Source organism: Oryctolagus cuniculus, chromosome 2 (assembly GCF_051225735.1).
Source record: "Oryctolagus cuniculus isolate XC-2025 breed Fujian yellow rabbit chromosome 2, ASM5122573v1, whole genome shotgun sequence".
Classification (NCBI taxonomy): Eukaryota; Metazoa; Chordata; class Mammalia; order Lagomorpha; family Leporidae; genus Oryctolagus; species Oryctolagus cuniculus.
Genome location: NC_142868.1, coordinates 111,110,953 through 111,131,224, shown reverse-complemented (window position 1 = coordinate 111,131,224; position 20,272 = coordinate 111,110,953). Strand labels below are relative to the sequence as shown.

Genomic DNA, 20,272 nt, shown 5'->3' with positions numbered 1-20,272 from the left:
CCACACATTATTTAGGGCACAATGACAAGAAAAGATAGTCTATACATGTTCAGTGTGGAGGCACTTTTAAAAAAATATTTTCCATGTGAGTTTGGTTGAAGTCACAAACACAGAACCTACAGATATAGAAAGCTCACTGTGTTTCATGACAATCCAGTTGTGTGGACTGGACTGTGTCTGACCAACATCTGTGGTTATGTCTTATTCATGTGTCCATTTCATTTAGACTACCTATTCACCTGGAAAATGTCCCAGTCAATCCAAGATAGATATAAAGAAAGGTTTTAAGGTACATTAATCTGCTTAAGCCATCAGGCTACCATGGTCATTAAGCCAAATGTGAAGAAACCACACAAGGTATCAGGAGGTCAGATTCTTTATTGAAGTTGGCACTGTTCTTGGAGAAATTTGGTAGATTTTTAGGACCGCTCTCTCTTTGCTATAAATGCAGGTATTGGGATGGAAAAGACTGAAGAGTGTGTTGGCATGTGTGGATGTGTGCATGTCTCCATGCGTGACACATACATATGTGAATAATCTTTCCCCACAATAGGCAGTCATTTTTCCTTCTCCAGTCGGATACCCAAGTTTTATTTAAGAAAGGAGAAGGGTGGAAGTTGCTATTTGTTATTAATGGGGTGTGGATCTTGCACTTTCTTGTTTAATTCTACTATTTAGTACTGTGGAGGCTGGCACCTCCACCCTCATAGAGTACTACTGAAAAGACTTCTGAGGCCTTTTCCATTTCAGTTATTCCTCGGGCTCCTGTTTCCAAGCCTGGATTCCCCTGGTTCGCACCTGTGATGTGACTACTAAACAGGAACATCTGGGAAAGCAGTGTCTGGTGTGACTTCTCACAGGAGGCCACGTTGATGCTTGGTGTGTGTGTGCTCCTATGAAAGTGCAGTTGGAAATCCTTTCTGCTGACCTTCAATTTCAAGGACAGCACAGAATTCCTGGCGACCTGAGCCATTAGCTCCTGAGCTTAGCAACTATGTTCAAGATCCTGAGCAGGAATGAATTCAGTCCAGAATGTAAAGCTGAAGAGGCCTGAATGTAAACCAGAGTAGGGGTAGCATTCGGTGTAGTGGTTAAGTCACTGCTTGAGATGCATGTTCAAATCGTGGCTCCTCCACCCCTGATATAGCTTCACCCTGAAAAGCAGCAGGTGTCTGCTCAAATTCATGGCTTCCTGCCGCCCACATAGGAAAGCAAGTTCTGGGTTCTTGGCTGTGGCCTGACCTACCCCTGGCTATTGTGGGCCTTTGCAGAGCAAACCAATGGCAGAAAAATCAATCAATAATCTCTCTCTCTCTCTCTCAAATAAAATGAAAATAAATAAAAGCTTTTTGAAGGAAAAACCTGGGTGGACCTGAAATTAAGTCTTGTAGAACTGAAGTTAGTTTCTTGTTTACATGCCCAATATGATGTAGCCATTCTTGTTGTCCAAGGTTATCTATAGATCCAAAGGAAGAGGATGGGTTAAGTACTTGGTGCAGACAGGTATTATGAGCCATTACGCCACATCCTCTAATCTTCATATCCTTCTGATCATCTTTGTACCTGTCTACAGGACATTATAAAAGTAAGACCACAAGTTAGTCATGAATCATTGAAAAATTAAGTCCCTTGTCAAAGTTACATTTCCAGCCATTCTGACCAGAACCACTTGTGGAAGGGAATGGAGAGGTCCAACCTAAAGATCTATTCTCATGAATACCTGAAGTTACCAACTGTTACTGACCAATTCTGCCGGCATCCAGGCATTCTCTGTATCAAGTGATACAAAAGCTTACCAAGTCCATATAGGGAGGTCAGTTAATCTTTACTTAGTGTATTCCACGTACATACATGTGCTAGAGGCCTAAATCAATCCTGACAGCAGCTGTGTAAAGTAGACAGTATTATCTGATTTCATAAATAAAAAAGAAATTAAAGTCTGAGAAACTGTATAAATGTGCTCATATGTTATTGTGAAGACCCACATATTCTAAATATGCATTCAAAATTAGCCTTAGGTAATAAAACTTTCCTGATATTTGAAGCATAATTTGTGTGGAAGCCACATGAGGTATCTTTCCAAACCACTTATGTGAATTATCTTAAATCTCTAAGTCCAAAATGACCAAAACATTCTCTCATTGGGATTGTGTCATACTCAGGAAATATATAGTATTTTGTGAAACTCTAAAAATTGAAAGTGTAAACAACATATTTACTGAATTGAGAATAATGTATAGCACTGTTATGCACTAACTTGGAATTTTTCTTATGAAAGAAAACTCTTAGGTGAAGCGATAAAAAATGTATTTGACTTGATTTCCAATCATTCTTAGTAATGACCAGTTTCATGCATTTTGCATCTCCCATTGTCAGAACACATTTGAGCTGTGATTGTAATATGTTTGTGACTTAAATTGCAAGGCTTCTGTTCACCAGGAAACATTTGGTGGGGCCCTGACATAAACCCTGTCTTGCTCATTGAGATAAGCAGAGCACAGTCCCAGAACCCAGGTAGCCCGTATATAGCTGATTGTAACTAAAGTTCAGCTTTAGAAGAATTGGAATGGTTTTACTTTGAACAAAGAAGTTTTGCAGTGATGGGTGATGCAAGAGGAGGAGTAATGATGTTGATATTCACCTGAATAGTTATGTATGCTTCTTCCACACTTTCCATTGAGATTTTCACACCAACTGATCATTTCATTTCTTTTTAATTTGGTCAACTGATGTCTTAACCCTAAACTGTCAAGTCACCTTTCCTAGGGATGGGAAGAGAGCAGAGGGGACCTCCCCTTTGGCTGTAGTGGAGCAGCACTGCTGGGCCACTGGCTCTGGGATCCGAATGGGTATATTCAGAGAATCAGGACTGGCATGACTCCAGATACATGTGGTGCATCTTCAGCCTTATTGGAGGTGACTTCTTATTTGCCTGATGCTAGATTAGGATTATTAGCAAACAACAACACACAGAGAAATGTTGCTTTAAAGGACCCGCTTTAGATGATGTACAAAACTGCTGCAAAGAAGAAAAGAGAGAGATTCTGGAAGAAGCATCGATTTCATTATGGTGACTGGCCTCATATCAGGTGGAGACCCTGCTATGCTACAATATTTAGGGGAAAATGCAAGAAAAAATAGTCTATACGTATATAGTAAAAGTGTGTTTTTTAAAAAATATTTTTCTTCTGGGTTTGATTGAACCCACAAACATGGAATCCACAGATATAGAAGGCCAATTGTATTTTCATGATAGATCAATAATATAGAATCTATGTCTGACCAACAACCTCTAAACATGTTCTAGAAAGTTATTTCCATGTAGGTCATAGACATTGCTTAAAGGAGTGGGTGGTTCTGTCAACTCTGGAATACTGAGGGATATCACAATGAGGCGCATTCTTACCAATGACTTTATCTAGATCTTATTTAATTACTTATAAGATAATCCATGAATGTCCTCCATTCTTTAAATATGTAATTATTTATTTGGAAGACAGAGTAACACACATATATGGGCAAGCACACACAAACACACACACACACATGCTGGGGTTGGGGAAGATACCTTCTACATGTGGGTTCACTAGTTCTTCAAATGGCCATAAGAGCCAGGTCTGGGCCAGGCTGAAGTCAGGTGCCAGGAACTCCATACCAGTCTCCCACTTAGGTGTAGGATCCCAAGTACTTAGGCCATCTTCTGATGCTTTCCCAGGCACATTAGCAGGTAGCTGGCTTGGAAGCAGGGAGGCCAGGGCTTATACAGCATCTCTGATATGGGATAGCATATATGGATAACATCACAGTGGTGGCTTAACTCAGTGCTTCACAACACTGCCCCTGTATTAATTCTTGATACACATACATGACTGTCCCTACCCCTTGATTTGTGTGCTCTCATCTACAGCTCACAATCCTAAAGAGAGGAGCCCAGGACTGAGACCTTGGGCTTGGGTAGAATGCAGCTCATAGTGTGCCCTGCCAAGGTTTGAATGAGTGAAAAATGGAAGCAATGAAATCAGAATTTATCAAGTTCTCCCCATCACATCTGCCCACCAAACTCTGTGCCTTTCCTTCCTTGTTGCTTTGGCTGATCTTGCTTCTAGACAAGCCCAACTCTTCTCGCAGCATACTAGATACCATCTCTCCCACCTAATAAAATATTGCTTTTCTCTTTCTCTTTTAAGGCATCCATTTTTCCCTTTTCATTATATCACTCCTTTCATTGTGTAGATATGCTGTTATTGCTCAAATTTTTACAAGTTTTTCTTTCTTACACTTTGGGTTTCCACCCATCTACTATTCTACTTCTTTTTCCCAGTACAGGAAAAGCCTTTGAAATAGATATCGACATTGGTTATCTCCAACGATTCTCCCTATCTGCCTCTTGAACCCTCTCCCATCAGGATTTCGTATCTACTCCTCCACAAAAGATGTTCTTTTCAAGGTCCTCAAACTTCAATATTTTTAAATAAAAATCCATACTTTAGGCATCATCTTTCTTGACCAATCAGTAGCATTTAACGCTGTTTCTGACACTCCTGTCTATGAAATTCTGTCTTTGCTGGGCTTCCAGAACATAGCACTCTTCCAACAATCTTCTTAATTTCTCAATCTCTTATACTGGTTCTCCATCAGCTTCTTGACCGCCAAATGTAGGTGCACTCAATGCCTCAGTCCTTGGACTTCTTTTCTCTTTCTACTTTCACTACATAGATGATCTCAGTGTAACCTATTGAAGAGGTGGCCAAGTACCTGCCAAAGTCCTGTAGTCCCTTTCTCTAGTATATAGTTGTTGGTTGAAAAACTGCTTAGCCAGAGACCATGTTTCTGAGTCCTTCTCACACCGAATTTTGACCATGAGTATATTTCTTGCCGGTGGAATATGAATGGAAGCAATTTGTATTCTCCAAAATCTTTCTATGTGTATCAATTCTTAAAAAAAAAAAAATACCGTGGGACAAAGATTCCAACTGGCAAGCCTCTATTGGCCTAGGATCCTGAAAGACTGTGTAGAGTTGAACCCCTGCCCCAAACATATCCCGATTTGCCACTGTGGATTGAACTTTAAAACAGTGAGATGTTTCTGTTCATCTGGGGTTTGAGTTTGATGCTGTTGCCTAGGGGCTATGCTTTTTCTGTAATAGCACCACTATTTTTGTAATGAGTATGCCAATCTATTGGATGATGACTAGAGATTTATGTATTATCCCTTCTGTGTCTTTCTCCTTTAGACTAGGAGGTCTAGTAAGCACCTTAAATATATCATCTCCAAAAGTTCCTGATAAACAGCTTCCCAAACCACTGTCTTCTAACTTTCCCTGCCTTGTTCAAGGCAAATCCATTATTTCAGTGTCTCAGAACTAAATAGCTTCTAGTTCATCTAAAAGAGTTCTCTCTTCTCTTGCCCTCCAAATCTAACCTTTCACATAATGATGTCCGCTCCATCTGCAAAATATATCCAGAGTTCAAGCGTCTCCAGAATCCAACCACTACTTAACAATCCCCTACTACCACCATACTGAGTCCAACTAGCATCATCTCCTCCCTGGGTTATTACAAAAGGCTTCTAACTTGCATCTCTGCTTTTGCCCTTGCTCCCTCACTGTTTCATTCTCAATGAAACAACTGGAAACATCCAATTAAAATAAGCCAGATAATCTCATTTGATTTTGCTCGATCCTTTTAAAGATTTCTCCCCTTGGTATAAATGCCAATGTTCTTGCCGGAACTCCCAGAGCTCTAAACACTAAGGCCCATATTTGCTCTCTAATTCTCACAACATTTTATATTTATGTATTTTGTGGTGTCGACCACATTTTAAATGCTCTAATGGCTATATATGCACACCCTAAAAAGTAGAAAGAGACTTCTCTTTTAGTATCAGCTCCATCACTTAGAAACTGAATAACCAGGCCGGCGCCGAGGCTCACTAGGCTAATCCTTTGCCTGCGGTGCCAGCACCCCAGGTTCTAGTCCCAGTTGGGGTGCTGGGTACTAGTCCTGGTTGCTCCTCTTCCAGTCCAGCTCTCTGCTGTGGCCCGGGGGGGCAGCGGAGGATGGCCCAAGTGCTTGGGTTCCTGCACCCGCATGGGAGACCAGGAGGAAGCACCCGTCTCCTGGCTTCAGATCGGCACAGCGTGCCAGCTGTAGTGGCCATTAGGGGATGGAACCATCAGAAGGAAGACCTTTCTCACTGTCTCTCTCTCTCACTGTCTATAACTCTCTCTCTGTCTCTCTCTCTCACTGTCTAACTCTGCCTGTCAAAAAAACAAAAAACAAAAAAAACAAAAAAAAAAACCAAAACTGAATAACCTTTGATCAACTTTCTTAACTTTCCTGAGTCTCGCATTTCTTTTTTCCTAAGCTAAGGAAATAATATTCATCAGATAAGATTGTTGGTTGCTATTAGGTGAAAAAAAATCACATGTTGGAAACTGTAGGGTCATGTCAATATCAAAATTAAGTCAACATCCCAATTACGGCCATCCAAACCATTACCTTCATCATCATCATCACACCATTACCACCATCATAATCACCATAATCATCACCATTACTAACATTATTGTCATTATAAGCATCACCTTCAATAGCATAGATGACCTACATTCAAATCTTGAAAACTTTAGCTTCCTCATTTTTGAAATAAGTGTACTAATAACATCTATAATTTTAAGGTATATTGAATGTTTAATGAGATGGTAGATCTAGTGTAGTGACATCTATAATTTTAAGGTACAATGAGTATTTAATAAAATGGGAGATCTAGTGTTTGGAAAATATTCTATCCTATCCCGTTGTGTGCACTCAGTAAATGTTAGTTATTGCTACTACCCTACCTTAGCTGTCATGCTCTATCTTTCTTGAGGGAAAGATCTGCAAAATCTATTTTTACATCTACTTCAGGAATGAATGCCTAGCACATGATAGAGTCTTTTTTTTTTTTTTTTTTGACAGGCAGAGTGGACAGTGAAAGAGAGAGACAGAGAGAAAGGTCTTCCTTTTGCCATTGGTTCACCCTCCAATGGCCGCTGTGGCCGGCACGCTGCAGCTGATCCGAAGTCTGAAGCCAGGTGCTTCTCCTGGTCTCCCATGGGGTGCAGGGCCCAAGTACTTGGGCCATCCTCCACTGCCTTCCTGGGCCACAGCAAAGAACTGGACTGGAAGAGGAGCAACTTGGACAGACTCTGGCGCCCGGACTGGGACTAGAACCCAGTGTGCCGGCGCCGCAGGCCTATTGAGCCGCGGTGCTGGCCTATGATAGAGTCTTAAAAAAACTAAATAAATCTTTAATTGGGATTGTTTGAACAAGTAAATGTATGGATGGAGAGATGGATGAAAAACTTGGGGGAAATGGGCAAGGCATACTGTAGCACACCCTAAGTTTTAAAATAATATCCTAGCCCGTGCTGCGGCTCACTTGGCTAATCCTCTGCCTGCGGCACCAGCACCCCAGGTTCTAGTCCTGGTTGGGGTGCCGGATTCTGTCCCGGTTGCTCCTCTTCCAGTCCAGTTCTTTGCTGTGGCCCAGGAAGGCAGTGGAGGATGATCCAAGTGCTTGGGCCCTGCACCCCATGGGATACCAGGAGAAAGAAGCACCTGGCTCCAGGCTTTGGATCCGCACCGCATGCTGGCCGTAGCGGCCATCTGGGGGTGTGAACCAATGAAAGGAAGACCTTTCTCTCTGTCTCTCTCTCTGTCTAACTCTGCCTGTCAAAAAAAAAAAAAATATCTTCTGTATTAGATGATTCAAGCTTTAAGGCTGATACAAAGAGTCCAAGGAGATTCAGAGGGACATTCTCTAGATTTTCCTCCTCTCCGTTGGGGAACTGATAAGAAACCACAGAAACAGTCCTCTGCAAACAATCTGAACTTTATTCATGCTGGAAGCATCTGATGAAATTTTTGTCAGAGGTGAACTCTTACTAAATAAGGTCTTCATAAACATAATGTTTAGAGTGAACGTTGGGGAGACAAATGGAAACTCAAAAAGTTGCAAAGACTTATTAAAGATCAAAGCGTATGGGGGAAGTGGATGAAAGTGAAGAACGGTATTTTTGAGTCTGCGTGCTCTGTTTCCAGGATTGGATTGGTCAGTATCTTACCCGGTTTTCTGCTGCTATTACTGAGTGCCACAGCCTGGGCAATTTATAAAGCATGGACGTTTATTTAGCGCACAGTTCGGGGGGCTGGAAGGTCTGTATCAAGGTGCAAGCATCTGGTGAGAGCCTTCTGCCTGCATCACGACACAGCGGAGAGCATTCCATGGTCAAGACAGAGCACGTATGCCAGAGAGAACTCAGTGTTGTAACAGATCACCCCCATAAAAACCCATTAACGCGTGACTGGATTAATCTATTTACGGGACAGAGCCCTCATGACCCAATCATCTCCCAAAGTTCCCACCTCACCACACTGCTACATTAGGGATCAAGTTTCTGTCACATGAATTTTATAGGGACACATTCAAACCACAGCAGTCAGATTTATGTCCATTTCCAGTGTGGTAGCCATTGTTTAATTCTAGAGTAGTAAATAAAATACTCATTTGCAAAGATACTCCTTATTTCTTTTTTTTTTTTAAGATTTATTCATTTATTTATTTGAAAGTCAGAGTAACACAGAGAGAGAAGATGAAGAGGGAGAGGGAGAGAGAGAGAGAGAGAGAGAGAGAGAGAGAGGTCTTCCATCCGCTGATTCACTCCCCAGTTGGCCGCAATGGTTGGAGCTGTACCAATCCTAAGCCAGGAGCTTTTTCCAGGTCTCCCACGCAGGTGCAGGGGCCCAAGGACTTGGGTCATCTTCTACTGTTTTCCCAGGCCATAGCAGAGAGCTGGATTAGAAGTGAGGCAGCCAGATCTAGAACCGGTGCCCATATGGGATGCCGGCACTGCCCAATGTGATGTGGCACCTGCTTTGCCACAGTGTCAGCCCTGGCATTCCTTATTTCTCACCCATGATTGTGGAAATATCTTTGGCAGGATTCTCAAGGATTGGATCCCCACAGTTCTGAAGCGACTTTTAGTTGCAGGAGTTCAGCAACTGTAGAGACTCTATAAATATTTATTGAGTTAATAAATGAGTGTACCTTTATGCAATGATGAGATTCTATTCAGAAATTACTACCTGCTGTCTTTTGACGTTCTGACTGCACGGCAGGTCAGAGTTCAGACAATACATGGCTTAAAGGACTGGGAATCTCTCCTTCCACATGTGACATAACAGTATCTAGGGCAGAATGAGGGAGGATCAGTGTGTATCCCTTTGTGCAAGTGTGTTGCCTTCAAACCCTAGATTCTTAAAGCCTTTATAAAGAAACATTCAGTTTCTTGCTCTAAGTCCCTTGTTAAACTGATAAGAACAAATACTACACTTGATCTTCCCCAAAAGGCCAAGAAGCAATTAAGCCTTTTGTTATATGGAGGAAAATCAAAGAAATGAAAAACTTAGTAGAATCTCAGTTTAAATACAAATAAAGTACCAGGAAAATTTAGTATTCAAAATACCATCCTTATTTATAAATTTGAATTTGCACAAAATACCTTTTCATGAAGCAAAGCACTTCTCTACTGAAACAAAACAATGATTTCTGGACAAAAAGAAAACAAAAAAGCATTTAATTAATGGATGTCAGTAAGACATTCACCTCACTGCATGACCCTGGACAAGGCTGCTCTCTAAGAAGAAAGCCCAGATTCTTTGAATATAAAAATGAAGCTAGCTTAGACTTTAAGAATTTGAAAGATAATAATCAAGTCACCAAGTCAACAATACTGGGGTGGGATGGAGGGTCAGGGGGAGGGCTAGGGCTGGTGCTGCGGCATAGTGGTTAAACCACCACCTACAACACCGGCATCCCATATGGGCACTGGTTTATGACCTGGCTACTCCATATCCATTCCAGCTCCCTACTAATGTGCCTGGGAAAGCAACGAAAGATGGCCTAAGTGCTTGGGCTCTTAGCCCTAGTTGTTCCTGATGAAGCTCCTGGCTCCTGGCTCCTGGCTCCTGGCTTGGGCCTGGCTAAGCCCTGGCCAGTGCAGCCACTTGAGGAGTGAACCAGTGGATGGAACATCTCTCTCTCTCTCTCTCTCTCTCTCTTTTTTTCTCTGTAACTTTTTCAAATAAAAAAATGTTTAAAAAAATTACAAGGACCAACTCTTCGTAGTCAAAAATTCAAAATTGAAATATTATTGCTCAACAAAGGATTAGTGGTTATACAAGCCAGAATACAAAGAAAGGAATATTTAAAATATGAACATCAGGGTGGAAATCGCAGCACAGGGGGTAAAACTGCAGTTTGCAACTCCCTTATCCCATATACCTGCGAACAAGTCCCACCTTTGCCTTCCCACCCAGCTTCATGCTAATATGCCACTTGGGAGACAACAGGTTATGCCTCAAGTATTTGGGCCCCTGAACCCACCTGGGAGAATTGTATTGAGTTCTAAGCTCCTGGCTTTAGCCTGACTCAGCCCTGGCTGTTGCAGGCTTTTGAGGAGTGAACTAAAGGATGGAAAAGTTCTTTGTTCTCTGTCTCTCTTTCTCTCTCTCTCCTTTTTTTCTTTGTCTCTCAACCACTCTGCCTTTCACATAAATAAAAATGAATAAACAAACTTAAAATGATTATTGTGAAAATATGCAAGGAATGATGTAACACGGTTAGATATTCAAAAATATGAAAAGCTATGGAATCTGAAACCCTTCTGGTCCCAAGTAGTTTGGACCTGGTACATTCAATCTGTGGTATCTAAGGCTGGAGCCATTTTCTTGTCCTTGTCCTTTGATCTGGCACACACTGCTTGTACACAGGAACTGAGGGAGGTGTGTGAACCCTGTGGAGAGAGTGCTGGCGCCCCGCTGTGGTGTAGGAGAGTCATTGCTTCCTCCCTATCAGATTACACTCTGCATCTTAGGGGTAACACATTAAACCTCTGGCACTGGGAAAAATCCAGTGTGAAGAGACATATGCCTGCTCCTTTATATAGAAGTTTCTGGAGTTTCCATACTCAGCAACTCTTCACTCCACTACCAGTCCTTTGTGGCAAGAGACAGAAAGTTAAGCCTTGGGTTCCTCAGAGACTTCCGGTGTAGGGAGTGTTGGATTTAAGATCAGTCTTGCATTAAGTGAGGATCTTCATCTCTTCTGCATAGAAAACACATTTATGCTTTTAAGGTGCATGTCCTCTTAAGCTAACTCAGCTTTATTTCCATGGTTTCTTTCACTTACATTCAGAGACAATTCCAAAGTGAGTCCCAGAGTTGCAGGAGATGCTCTCCTGCTTGCTGGCTGCTGCTTCCAGTTAAAGGAATTTAATGACTCCATTAAATGCATATGTTATTGTAATAGACCACTTTAGATCAAAGGATGGACAAAGGATTCATGGCTTTACCTAAGAAAATGAATAAATTCCTTGCAAATGCATTGATGCTACAATAAGGTCAATCTTAAATTAGGTAATTATTTTTTCTGAAAATATTTGGAAACCTTATGGTATCATTGGATTCTCACAGTATTTGGGTATAAGGAGGGAAAATATAGACATGGGAGATTCCTAAAGATGAACCAGGGTATTGGAGGGAAAGAGTTCACATGAAACTAGGGCGAGTTCATATCTACTCCACAACTTAGCTGACCATGAGAAAGGCCTGCAGCCCAGGTCCCTAAGGCACAACAGCTATTAACTTTCAGTCAAATCACACATTTTGTCCATCCAACATACATTCAGTGGGTACTTGCTGTATTCCAAACGTTGTTCTAGGAGCTAAGGATAAAAGAACAAATTGAACAGACCAATGGACCCTGCCTACCTGCATGGAACCTCTCAGTGGCTGAAAAATGAAATGATTAAGTGCTGAGAAGGAAAGTATGGGAGACATCAAAGAACTTTCAAAGGGACTCCAAGAGTCCAGAGAGTAAGCGCAAGGTAAGACTTCCTCGGGTTTCTTACCTATGAGGGGAGGCTCTCAGAGGAGTTAGCAACTGAAGGGAAGTAAGAAGGCTACAGGATGTGCAAGGGGGCAGGGTGTACAAAGGTCCTGAGGTGTGAGGGAAGCTGGAATATTGGTCGGTTTATAAGGGCAGTAGCGGGAGAGAAAGACAGAGGTCAAATCAACTAAGTCACTGTGGGATTTTGGTGTTTCCAAATGGCCTCAGAAAGCACTAACAGATTAAGTTGGAAGAGAAGCTTATCCTGGCTTTGAGTCATTCCATGGCAATAGTAATGGGTTGCAGTGTTATCACCATTGGGGCTGAGCCTGTAGGGCAGTGTCAGCATAAGGGCACCATATAATTTTACCTGCTTTTGGGAAATGAAAAAAGATTGTTTTCCAAATGAAGTCATCTTCCATTTACAAGACTAAGTAAGGGGATATACTTTTTTTCCAACTGTAAGGAAAAATGAATCACTTTTAGCTGCAGTAGCATAGATTTATAAAGTTAAATATACACTGGAGTCTAATCTCTGCTGGTACTATGGGCAGGAAGGTTCCAGAAATTTAGATCTATCATTCATCTTCCTGTTTATGATGCACGATCATTCTTAACAGCGTTTGTGTGACTCAAACTCCTAGACATTACTGTCTGAATGTGGACTTGCCCTCTGACTTCACTAAGCTCACAGAACTGGCTACAGTTGCTTACTACAATTAAAACTTCATTCTGCTTTGACTTTCTAAAAACAGCGGCTATAAGAATCTGTATCTGCAAGCACCTGAGAAAATAGCCCACAGTTTACAGGCAACTACTCACAGGGTGGAGGGTGGAGTGAACCCAGGCTTAGCATGGGCAGGTCTGAAGGCGAATTCCTTCCAAGAGCCTTATTTATTTGATTTGTAAATTTGAATGGGTCTGCCTGTCTGCTTTAAGACATTTCTGTATCTGTGTTTCTTCATCAGGAATAGAATGGGTACAAGAGTATCTGCTGCTCTCCTTGGATGTTGAGATGATTACGAAAGGTAGAAGTCGAATGCCTTGCTCAGAACTTTCTGCTTACGGGTACCCAGTTTAAAGCACAATAAAACGAACAGCTTTTATTTTCCCCTTTTCCTCTCTCCCAAGGATACGAGTGCTACATATTTTTATTAAGTTTCTGGCGAAAAGGGAAGAGGAAGCTGAGTTTTGGAAGTATTGGTGATTCTTCTGAAGAAGGCAGACCGTGTCTAGATCCAATTCTGTTGCACTTCGGAAAAACAAATCTCAATAAAATATTAACTGCCCTGTGTCTTCTCTGAGAATCCTTCCCAGTCCAAAGGATCTTGTCCTGCATTCCCTCTTAGGCTCACAGATAACTGTTTTTAAGTTGCACCTGCTCGATGAATATATGATGTGTATATGTGTGTATGTGTGTGTACAGATATACTTCCAAAAGGTTTCATTTCATAAATACCGAAGAGAACACGGTTTCAGTGACTAGAGAGGCAGCTGGCCTGCTTTTGTGTTCATTTCGGTTTTGGATGCTAGAGACAGCAGGAGCACAGCCCGCGGAGCACAAGGCGCCCTTTCCCAGAAGGCTGCGCCCCGAGGCGGCGGCGAGCGCTTGGCGCTGGAAGACGCAGCCCTTTTAGCTCCAGTCGAATCGCGCTGCCTCGTCCTTGCCTTTCCAAACCACAGCCCGTCCTGTAATTAGCGGAGCAAGTCCATCCGAGCTAGGCAAATCACTGGTTTTCCATGAAATGATTATATTGCTGATGCTCTGGGACTTGTACGACACCTCTCGGCCTAAAAACAGAAAAAGCCTTTTTATTTTTTTCTTTTTCATGAGCTGGGGGAGGGAAAAGAAAAGTGGAAGCGACAGTGTTACCAGGAGTGAGACCACTACAAAGAGGGAAAGAACCGGATTCTGTGGGGGCGTGAGAACAGGAGGCTCCGCACCAGGCATTTCGGTGCGCAGAGAGAATGCCTTGTACCCGCGGTGATAACTCCCGGAAAGGGAACAAAACCAGGCTTTTCTAAACTTTCTGTACATCCAGACGTGCTCCTGCTGCGTCCCGCCTGCGCGGAGGGCACCCCTACTCCACCCGCGGGGCTTCGGCTCCACACTGAGCCCGTGACGCCTCCTCGAGCGCCCAGCGCACCGGGGTGTCCCCTTACAGGAGCCTGCGGGGGGAAAGGGCGCGTAGCGTGGGTCGCGCCGGTCCCTTCCTTGGATGGACGCCCGACGCTACCTCCGGGGCGGGGACAGCTCTGGCCACCGTGCGCCCTGCGCGGCGATTCCACCCACACTGCTCGCCGGCTCTGGGGGCGGCGGGGTTTGGCACGCTGTGCCGGCAACAAGGGAGCGCAGCCGTCGCCCCTGCGGCCCCTGGGACCCCGCGTCGCCCGCGGGCTCGGGCAGGTGCGCCAGCCGCGGCCTCGCGTCCTCCCGCCTCGAGGCCCGGGCGCCGCGCCCGCCCCGCCCCTGCCCCCGCCCGCGGGCCGCCCGGGGCAGGGCCAGCCACTGCAGCCGGCGAGCCGCGGACCGGGCATGGGACGGCAGCCGCAGCGGAGGGCGGCGGAAGGCGGCTGAGGGTGGCTGAGCGACCCTGCCGTGGCCTCCTGTGGCCGTGCGCGCCCGCGGGCCTGTGCGCCTGTTCGCGCCCGGGACTCAGGCCGCCGGCTGCAGACTCCCGACCCCTCCGCGGCGGTGGGTGGCTCTGACTTCGCCGCTTCCGAGGGGCCGAAAGGGCGTGCGCTATCCCGGCGCGATGCGCTGAGCGTTCAGAGCCCCAGACGTCCGGCTCGCGGGCTGCCCCCGGAGCGGACCTCCATGGAGTCCGCGGGCACCGGGCGGAGCCTGCGAACGCCGCCGCCTCGGCTGCTGCTGCTCCTGCTCCTGCAGGTGGCGGGGCCAGCGGGCGCCCTGGCGGAGACCCTGCTGAATGCGCCGAAAGCCATGGGCACCAGCTCCAGCCCGCTCAGCCCCGCGAGCGTGGTGGCTCCCGGAACGACAGCATTCGAGGAAAGTCGACTGCCCGTGTTCACCCTGGATTACCCCCATGTGCAGATCCCCTTCGAAATCACCCTCTGGATCCTGCTGGCTTCCCTGGCCAAGATTGGTGAGCGAGCTGGACCCTCGGGTGGGGGCAAGGACGAGCCAAAGGGGCACCCCCGGAGGGTGACGGAGTGGGCGACACGACCTCTCGCTCGTGGCCATCTCCCGGTGGACGCAGGTAGAGGCCCCTGTGCTGGCTGCGGAGGGCCCTGGCAAGGATCGCTTGCATGTTTTGGTTCTTGAGTGGGTACTGTACTGGCTCATACACACTTGTGATTTGCTGCTTTCTTCTGCGTAAAATGCCAGGTTGGACGGCCCCTCTGCCAGAGTCGAGGGAGACCTGTTAAAGGCGAGGGCAGCCAGCAGGTTGAGTGGTGTCCGTCTCACCCACAGGGAGAATTGCAGATGAGCTCCGATGCTAAAAATGGTTAAAGAACTGGATGCTGGGGACAGGCGCGTCTCAGCAGTGACACAGACCAGCCGCGCACCTGACTAATGAGGTGCGTGGAAGGGGACCAGGGACACCTGAGCGCTTGAAGCTGCTACAGGAACGCCCTGTCTCCTCCCTCTTTGGGGCTAGGGCTGCCACTGTCACTCGCCAGGAAGCGTTAGCTTGAGAAGTTGACGGAGGCCAGAGAAGGGAGATAATTGGAACCAATGGACCAACTTCTCACGCCATCCTCAACTCTTATTTAAAAAGCAGAAACTTCGCAATTTGTTTTTCTCATCTCCATTACTCTCCCACCCTCCCCCCCCCAAAAAAAACACCTGTTATGATCATGGTACTTTCTGTTTATTTTAGATTTTAAAGACTTTTTAAAAAATCTTCACATCGAATAACTGCTCTTGTTAATGTTTAAGAAAAAGAAACTTTGAGAGCTAATCATTGTGTGCCTTACATGTTTTCTGTGGTTGCCCTGGCTGCCAGGTGAGGCAGTTTTTCATAAAAGATAGACGCACTGCTTGTCCTCCGGGGGAACGTACTGATGGGTGGAGAGTGACAGAGACATCCACTACAGGGATTATAGCACAGGAAAGTGCTGAATAGAGGGAGACACACAGGAAAGATAATACGGAAGTGCAAGGAGGCAAGGGGGCAAGGATTTACACTGGATTTTCGAGGGTGGCCAGGATCCCATTCGTTGGAGATGATTGGGAAAACATTCCAGAGAAGAGGGGGGGGGGGGTTATACAGGGAATGTGAGCAGGGAAGTGCAAAGCAGGTGGAAGGGATGGATTACAAGAGGGTGAAGTTGTGGGAAGCTTGAAGCACACCTTCCATGTCAGATTAAACCAATGAGATGCCATTTGGTGACCAAAGGAGCCACATGCTATGTAATGACTTTGCAGTCTGTAATCGCCGGCTTGGACATGGTCCTACTAGTTGAGTGTTTTAATTCTACCCAAGCAATGCTATAAGGGAAGTGGACTTCCCCATCTATCAAGCAGATATGCAGATGTAGATAATTTTGTGGTCTCTAATAATAAAGGGAGATGCCATCTCTTCCGGCAGTCTTTGCAACAGCCCTGTGGGGGAGGGAGTGCATGCACTGATCCTCCCGCTTGGTAGAGGTAGAAACGGAAGCACAGAGAGTTTACACCCAGGGATTCGTCAAGTGAGGGGCCGAAGGCAGCGTTCTGCTCGCTCCCTCGCTCTGAGCCTGCAGCCTCAATCCCCGGAGGGCTGCTTCTGTGCCCTGTTTACATGACTGCTTCTCTGTCACCCATTCTGTTCCATCTCCTTCCTCTGTTATTCACTCCTGATTATTTTAATCAGATTAATCGCACTAATGACAGCTGCTAGTAGGCACTTAAGTTCATTATCTCTCATTTGCACAACCACCATCACAGGTAGATGTGATTACCTTGTTTCATATAGGAAGTGACTGAGAAGTGGGCAGGTTGATTTGCCTGCGGGTGGTAAGGCAGAATGCCAACCAGGTCTGTCTGAGGCTCGTTTTGGAGTCTGTCCTGGAAACTTGTTTCATTGGGAGGATTAATTGAGAAGGGCTGTGTCCATCATTCTTGGAGCAGTGCTGAGCAAGGAGTAGGCGTTTCGTCAGTGTGGCCATCAGTAGTAGCAGTGACCGTGGTAGTGTCCACCAGCGGCAGTGGTAATGGTGCTCTTTCTGGCACTTCAGCTCCCTTTCTGCTGTCCTGGGATGCCGCCCCTGGATCTCTTGTCTTAGCCTCAGCCCTGTTCAAGTGCTCTTACTCTGCGGCTTGTCTTTTTTGTCCTTGCTGTCTGACTGTCGTGTTTCATACATTTTGTTTGACCTTATCACGTTAATTGTGTGATATTTTCTCAAACGCCGTTCACGCTTGCTTGTGTCAGAGCTTGCAGGTGTAACACTATGCCTGTTAGCAGCGTTCTTGGCCCACATGCGATTGTGTTGCCTGGCACTTCTCTTCTGCTTGCCCTCTCCTGTGTTCTGTTTCACTCTGGAGATTATTACACCTGGCCCTGAGTGCGTGCTACCCATCTGCCTCTGCGAATTCCGAATGCCTACTGCAGCTACTACTTGACCTTTCCTTTGTGTCTTGGGGCAGTGAAGATGTGACAACACAGATGTCCATGCTGCGAATCCAGAGATGGTCTCAGTAGCCAGTTACATACTCACTGCCATGGGTGAGGTGAAGGGCAGCGTTCTCAGGGCAGAAAATGGGAGTTTGGGGTTCCAAAAATCTGGCACTTGGGGCATTTGGTCAGTTTCTTCTTGCACAGCTCATCCCTGACCTGCAGCTTCAGCTTTGTTCCCAAAGAAGCCTGGAAGTGCCCAGAAATCTTCAACCCCATCTCCTGCCTGGTCCAGGGCCCTGGATCTTCTGTAGGGCTCTGGGCAAGATTGTGCTGGTGCCACAAGACATTTTTACAGCACCTTAAAGTGTCATCAAGTCTTTAAAATTTGCAATTTTAACCTTGGCCTGGAAAATTTGCTACTTTGGTATAAGTCACATGACTTAAATTGCTCATATTGGGGAAGGGTGGTGAATTGATCTTTGCAGGGGGATGTGCGGCTGCGTGGTAGCACAAATGCTGATGCACGTGAGATACTGTGATTTCCATTTGGGGAACTCTTAAGTCATGGTCCCTCATGTGTTTCAACTCAGCTGCCCCTAGAGAGCATGGAGAAACACTACTAGTGATTTCTCTAATCAAGGATCTCAGGTGACCCAAAGGAGAGGCTCCTAATACCATTTGTAGGCAGCTTAAATAATGCTTGGTGGGCAATTCAGAAAAAAAAGTTTTCCAGACTACAGCACAATGTGCTTAGAAATATTCCAGTCGGAAGTGATAGAATACTTGTCTGGCAAAGTCTTGAATGATTCCAATTAACCTTTCATTGTTTTACTTGGTTACCAGGGAAAACCAACTTCGTAATCATTTAGTTAAATGAAAAGTAATTCTGTAGTTATAAATTTTCCTAAAATGATAATGTGTGTATTTGTGTATGCTCATATGAAATAGGTTTTTTAAAAAAAGGCAAATAAAGGAACCTGGCAAATTTAGTACACCTTGGAAAACTACATATTTTGGCAAGAGACATTTCTTAATTTTTTAAATAAAAGTGTTTGGTTTTATTTATTTCCAAGGCAGGGGGAAGAGAGAGAGAGAAAGAGAGAGAGAGAGAGAGAGAGAGAGAGAGAGATCGTCTATCCACTAACTCCTTAAATGCCCCCAATGGTAGAGTTTGAGCCAGGCTGAAGGCAAGAAGCTGAGAACTTGGTTTGGGTCTCCCAAATGGGTGAAAGGGATCCAGGTACTTGAGCTGTCACCTGTTGCCTCCCTGGATGTTCACTAGCAGGAAGCTGGAGTCAGGAACAGAGCTGGAACTTGATCCCAGGCATTCCGATACGGGTTGCTGGTGTTCCAATCCACATCTTAATCTCTGTGCCAAATGCGTACTCCACGTTTCCTAATTTGTTCACTTAGTCCTCATCACATGCACTCTTATTTTTTCACTTTGAATATTTATGTTTTGAACAACCATTGATTATTTTCATAGTTATAAACACACTCTTTGCTTAGTGAATTCTGTACATAAGGCTGATGTTTTACAGTCTGAAACAATAGGTAGCCAAATAAATAAGAAGGGAAAAATGCTCTGGTGTGTTTTAAGATTGTCACCTCTGATTTTCTTGCCCATGAAGTGTGTCTGTGGGATCTGTGTTAATATGAGTGAACTTGGGAATGCATTCTATCTTTGCTCAAGACTTGAGGGTAGAGCTGTCTAAAGTATCAGAGCCACCTTCTTTTTTCTAGGGTTCTCAAATACCAATCTCCCTGTGTTGGGGTCTTTCTTCCCCCCTTTTTGATAGAGAGAGAGGGAGAGAGAGATCTTCCATCCACTGATTCACTCCTCAAATGTTTACGACAGCCTAGACTGGGCCAGTTGGAAGCCAGGAGCAAAGAATTCAGCCAGAGTTTCCTAGTTGGGTGGCAGGGACCCAAGTGCTCAAGCCATCACCTGCTGCCTCCCCGAGTGTACATTAGCAGAAAGCTAAAGTCTGGAGCAGAGCTGGTACTCGAACCCAGGTACTCCAGGATGGGATGCTGGCATCTCAAGTGACGTCTTCACCACTGCGCCAAGTGCCTGCCTGTCTTCTGGGGTCTTGAAGGGTTGATCTTTTTGCTTCGGCTCCCAGGTGCCCCTTTCATTTCCTTCACCCCTAAACTTGGGGTTACAATGCACAATTTTTAACTTTCCCTTCACCCTTCCACTTGGAGGTTAAATAACTTCTATTGTTACTTGAAGGGAAAGGCAGATATCAGTTTAGTCCATGAACTTGGGCTCCAGGTGCTCCTGAATTTTAAAGAGTTTATTTATTCATTTGAGAGGTAGAGTTACAAATGAAGAGAGAGGTCTTCCATCACTGGTTCACTCCCCAGATGGCCACAAAGGCCAGAGCTGAGACATTTAGAAGCTAGGAGTCAGGAGCTTCTTCCGGGTCTCCTGCATGAGTGCAGGAGCCCAAGTACTTGGGCCATCTTTCACTGCTTTCCCAGGCCATAGCAGAGAGCTGGATCGAGAAAGGAACAGCTGGGACTAGAACCAGCGCCCATATGGGATGTCCATGCCACAGGTGGAGGCTTAGCCTAGCATGCCACAGTGCTGGCCCCTCTCCTGAATTTTAAATGTGAAACCCCAGAGTTTCATACATGCTTAAATAGAGTTTTTGATTTCTGAAAAGCCTTATCCCACCACTTGGTCTGTTTTTCTTTGTCCTGTTTAATTTATCTGAAGCATATTCACCAACTGAGTGGTCAGCGGATGAGGCTCAAGATCTTCATTATG

The 20,272-nt window shown here is 45.1% G+C and overlaps 1 protein-coding gene, 1 long non-coding RNA gene and 1 pseudogene across 4 annotated transcripts in view; 2 read left to right on the top strand and 1 right to left on the bottom strand.

Annotated features, from left to right (window-relative positions):
• LOC149127991 (uncharacterized) overlaps window positions 1-13,216 on the top strand; it is a 38,608-nt gene extending 25,392 nt beyond the window's left edge. Inside the window, exons 2-4 of the long non-coding RNA XR_016230203.1 lie at window positions 11,766-11,930; window positions 12,901-12,960; window positions 13,064-13,216. This is a non-coding gene — a long non-coding RNA (uncharacterized LOC149127991). The remainder of the gene's footprint in view (window positions 1-11,765; window positions 11,931-12,900; window positions 12,961-13,063) is intronic.
• Window positions 9,276-9,406, bottom strand: LOC127490491 (U2 spliceosomal RNA; annotated as a pseudogene).
• A 1,248-nt stretch (window positions 13,217-14,464) lies between the features above and the next one.
• The window catches only part of SLC9A2 (solute carrier family 9 member A2), a 106,238-nt gene continuing 100,430 nt past the window's right edge, over window positions 14,465-20,272 (top strand). For 2 of the 3 annotated variants that reach the window (XM_089327449.1, XM_008253183.5), the window contains exon 1: window positions 14,748-15,039. In XM_089327449.1, coding sequence (XP_089183575.1) covers window positions 14,863-15,039 — 177 coding nt within the window. In that variant the 5' untranslated portion in view covers window positions 14,748-14,862. Of the gene's footprint in view, window positions 15,154-20,272 lie in introns of all 3 variants that reach the window. The other variant, XM_089327448.1, reaches the window with a different exon arrangement.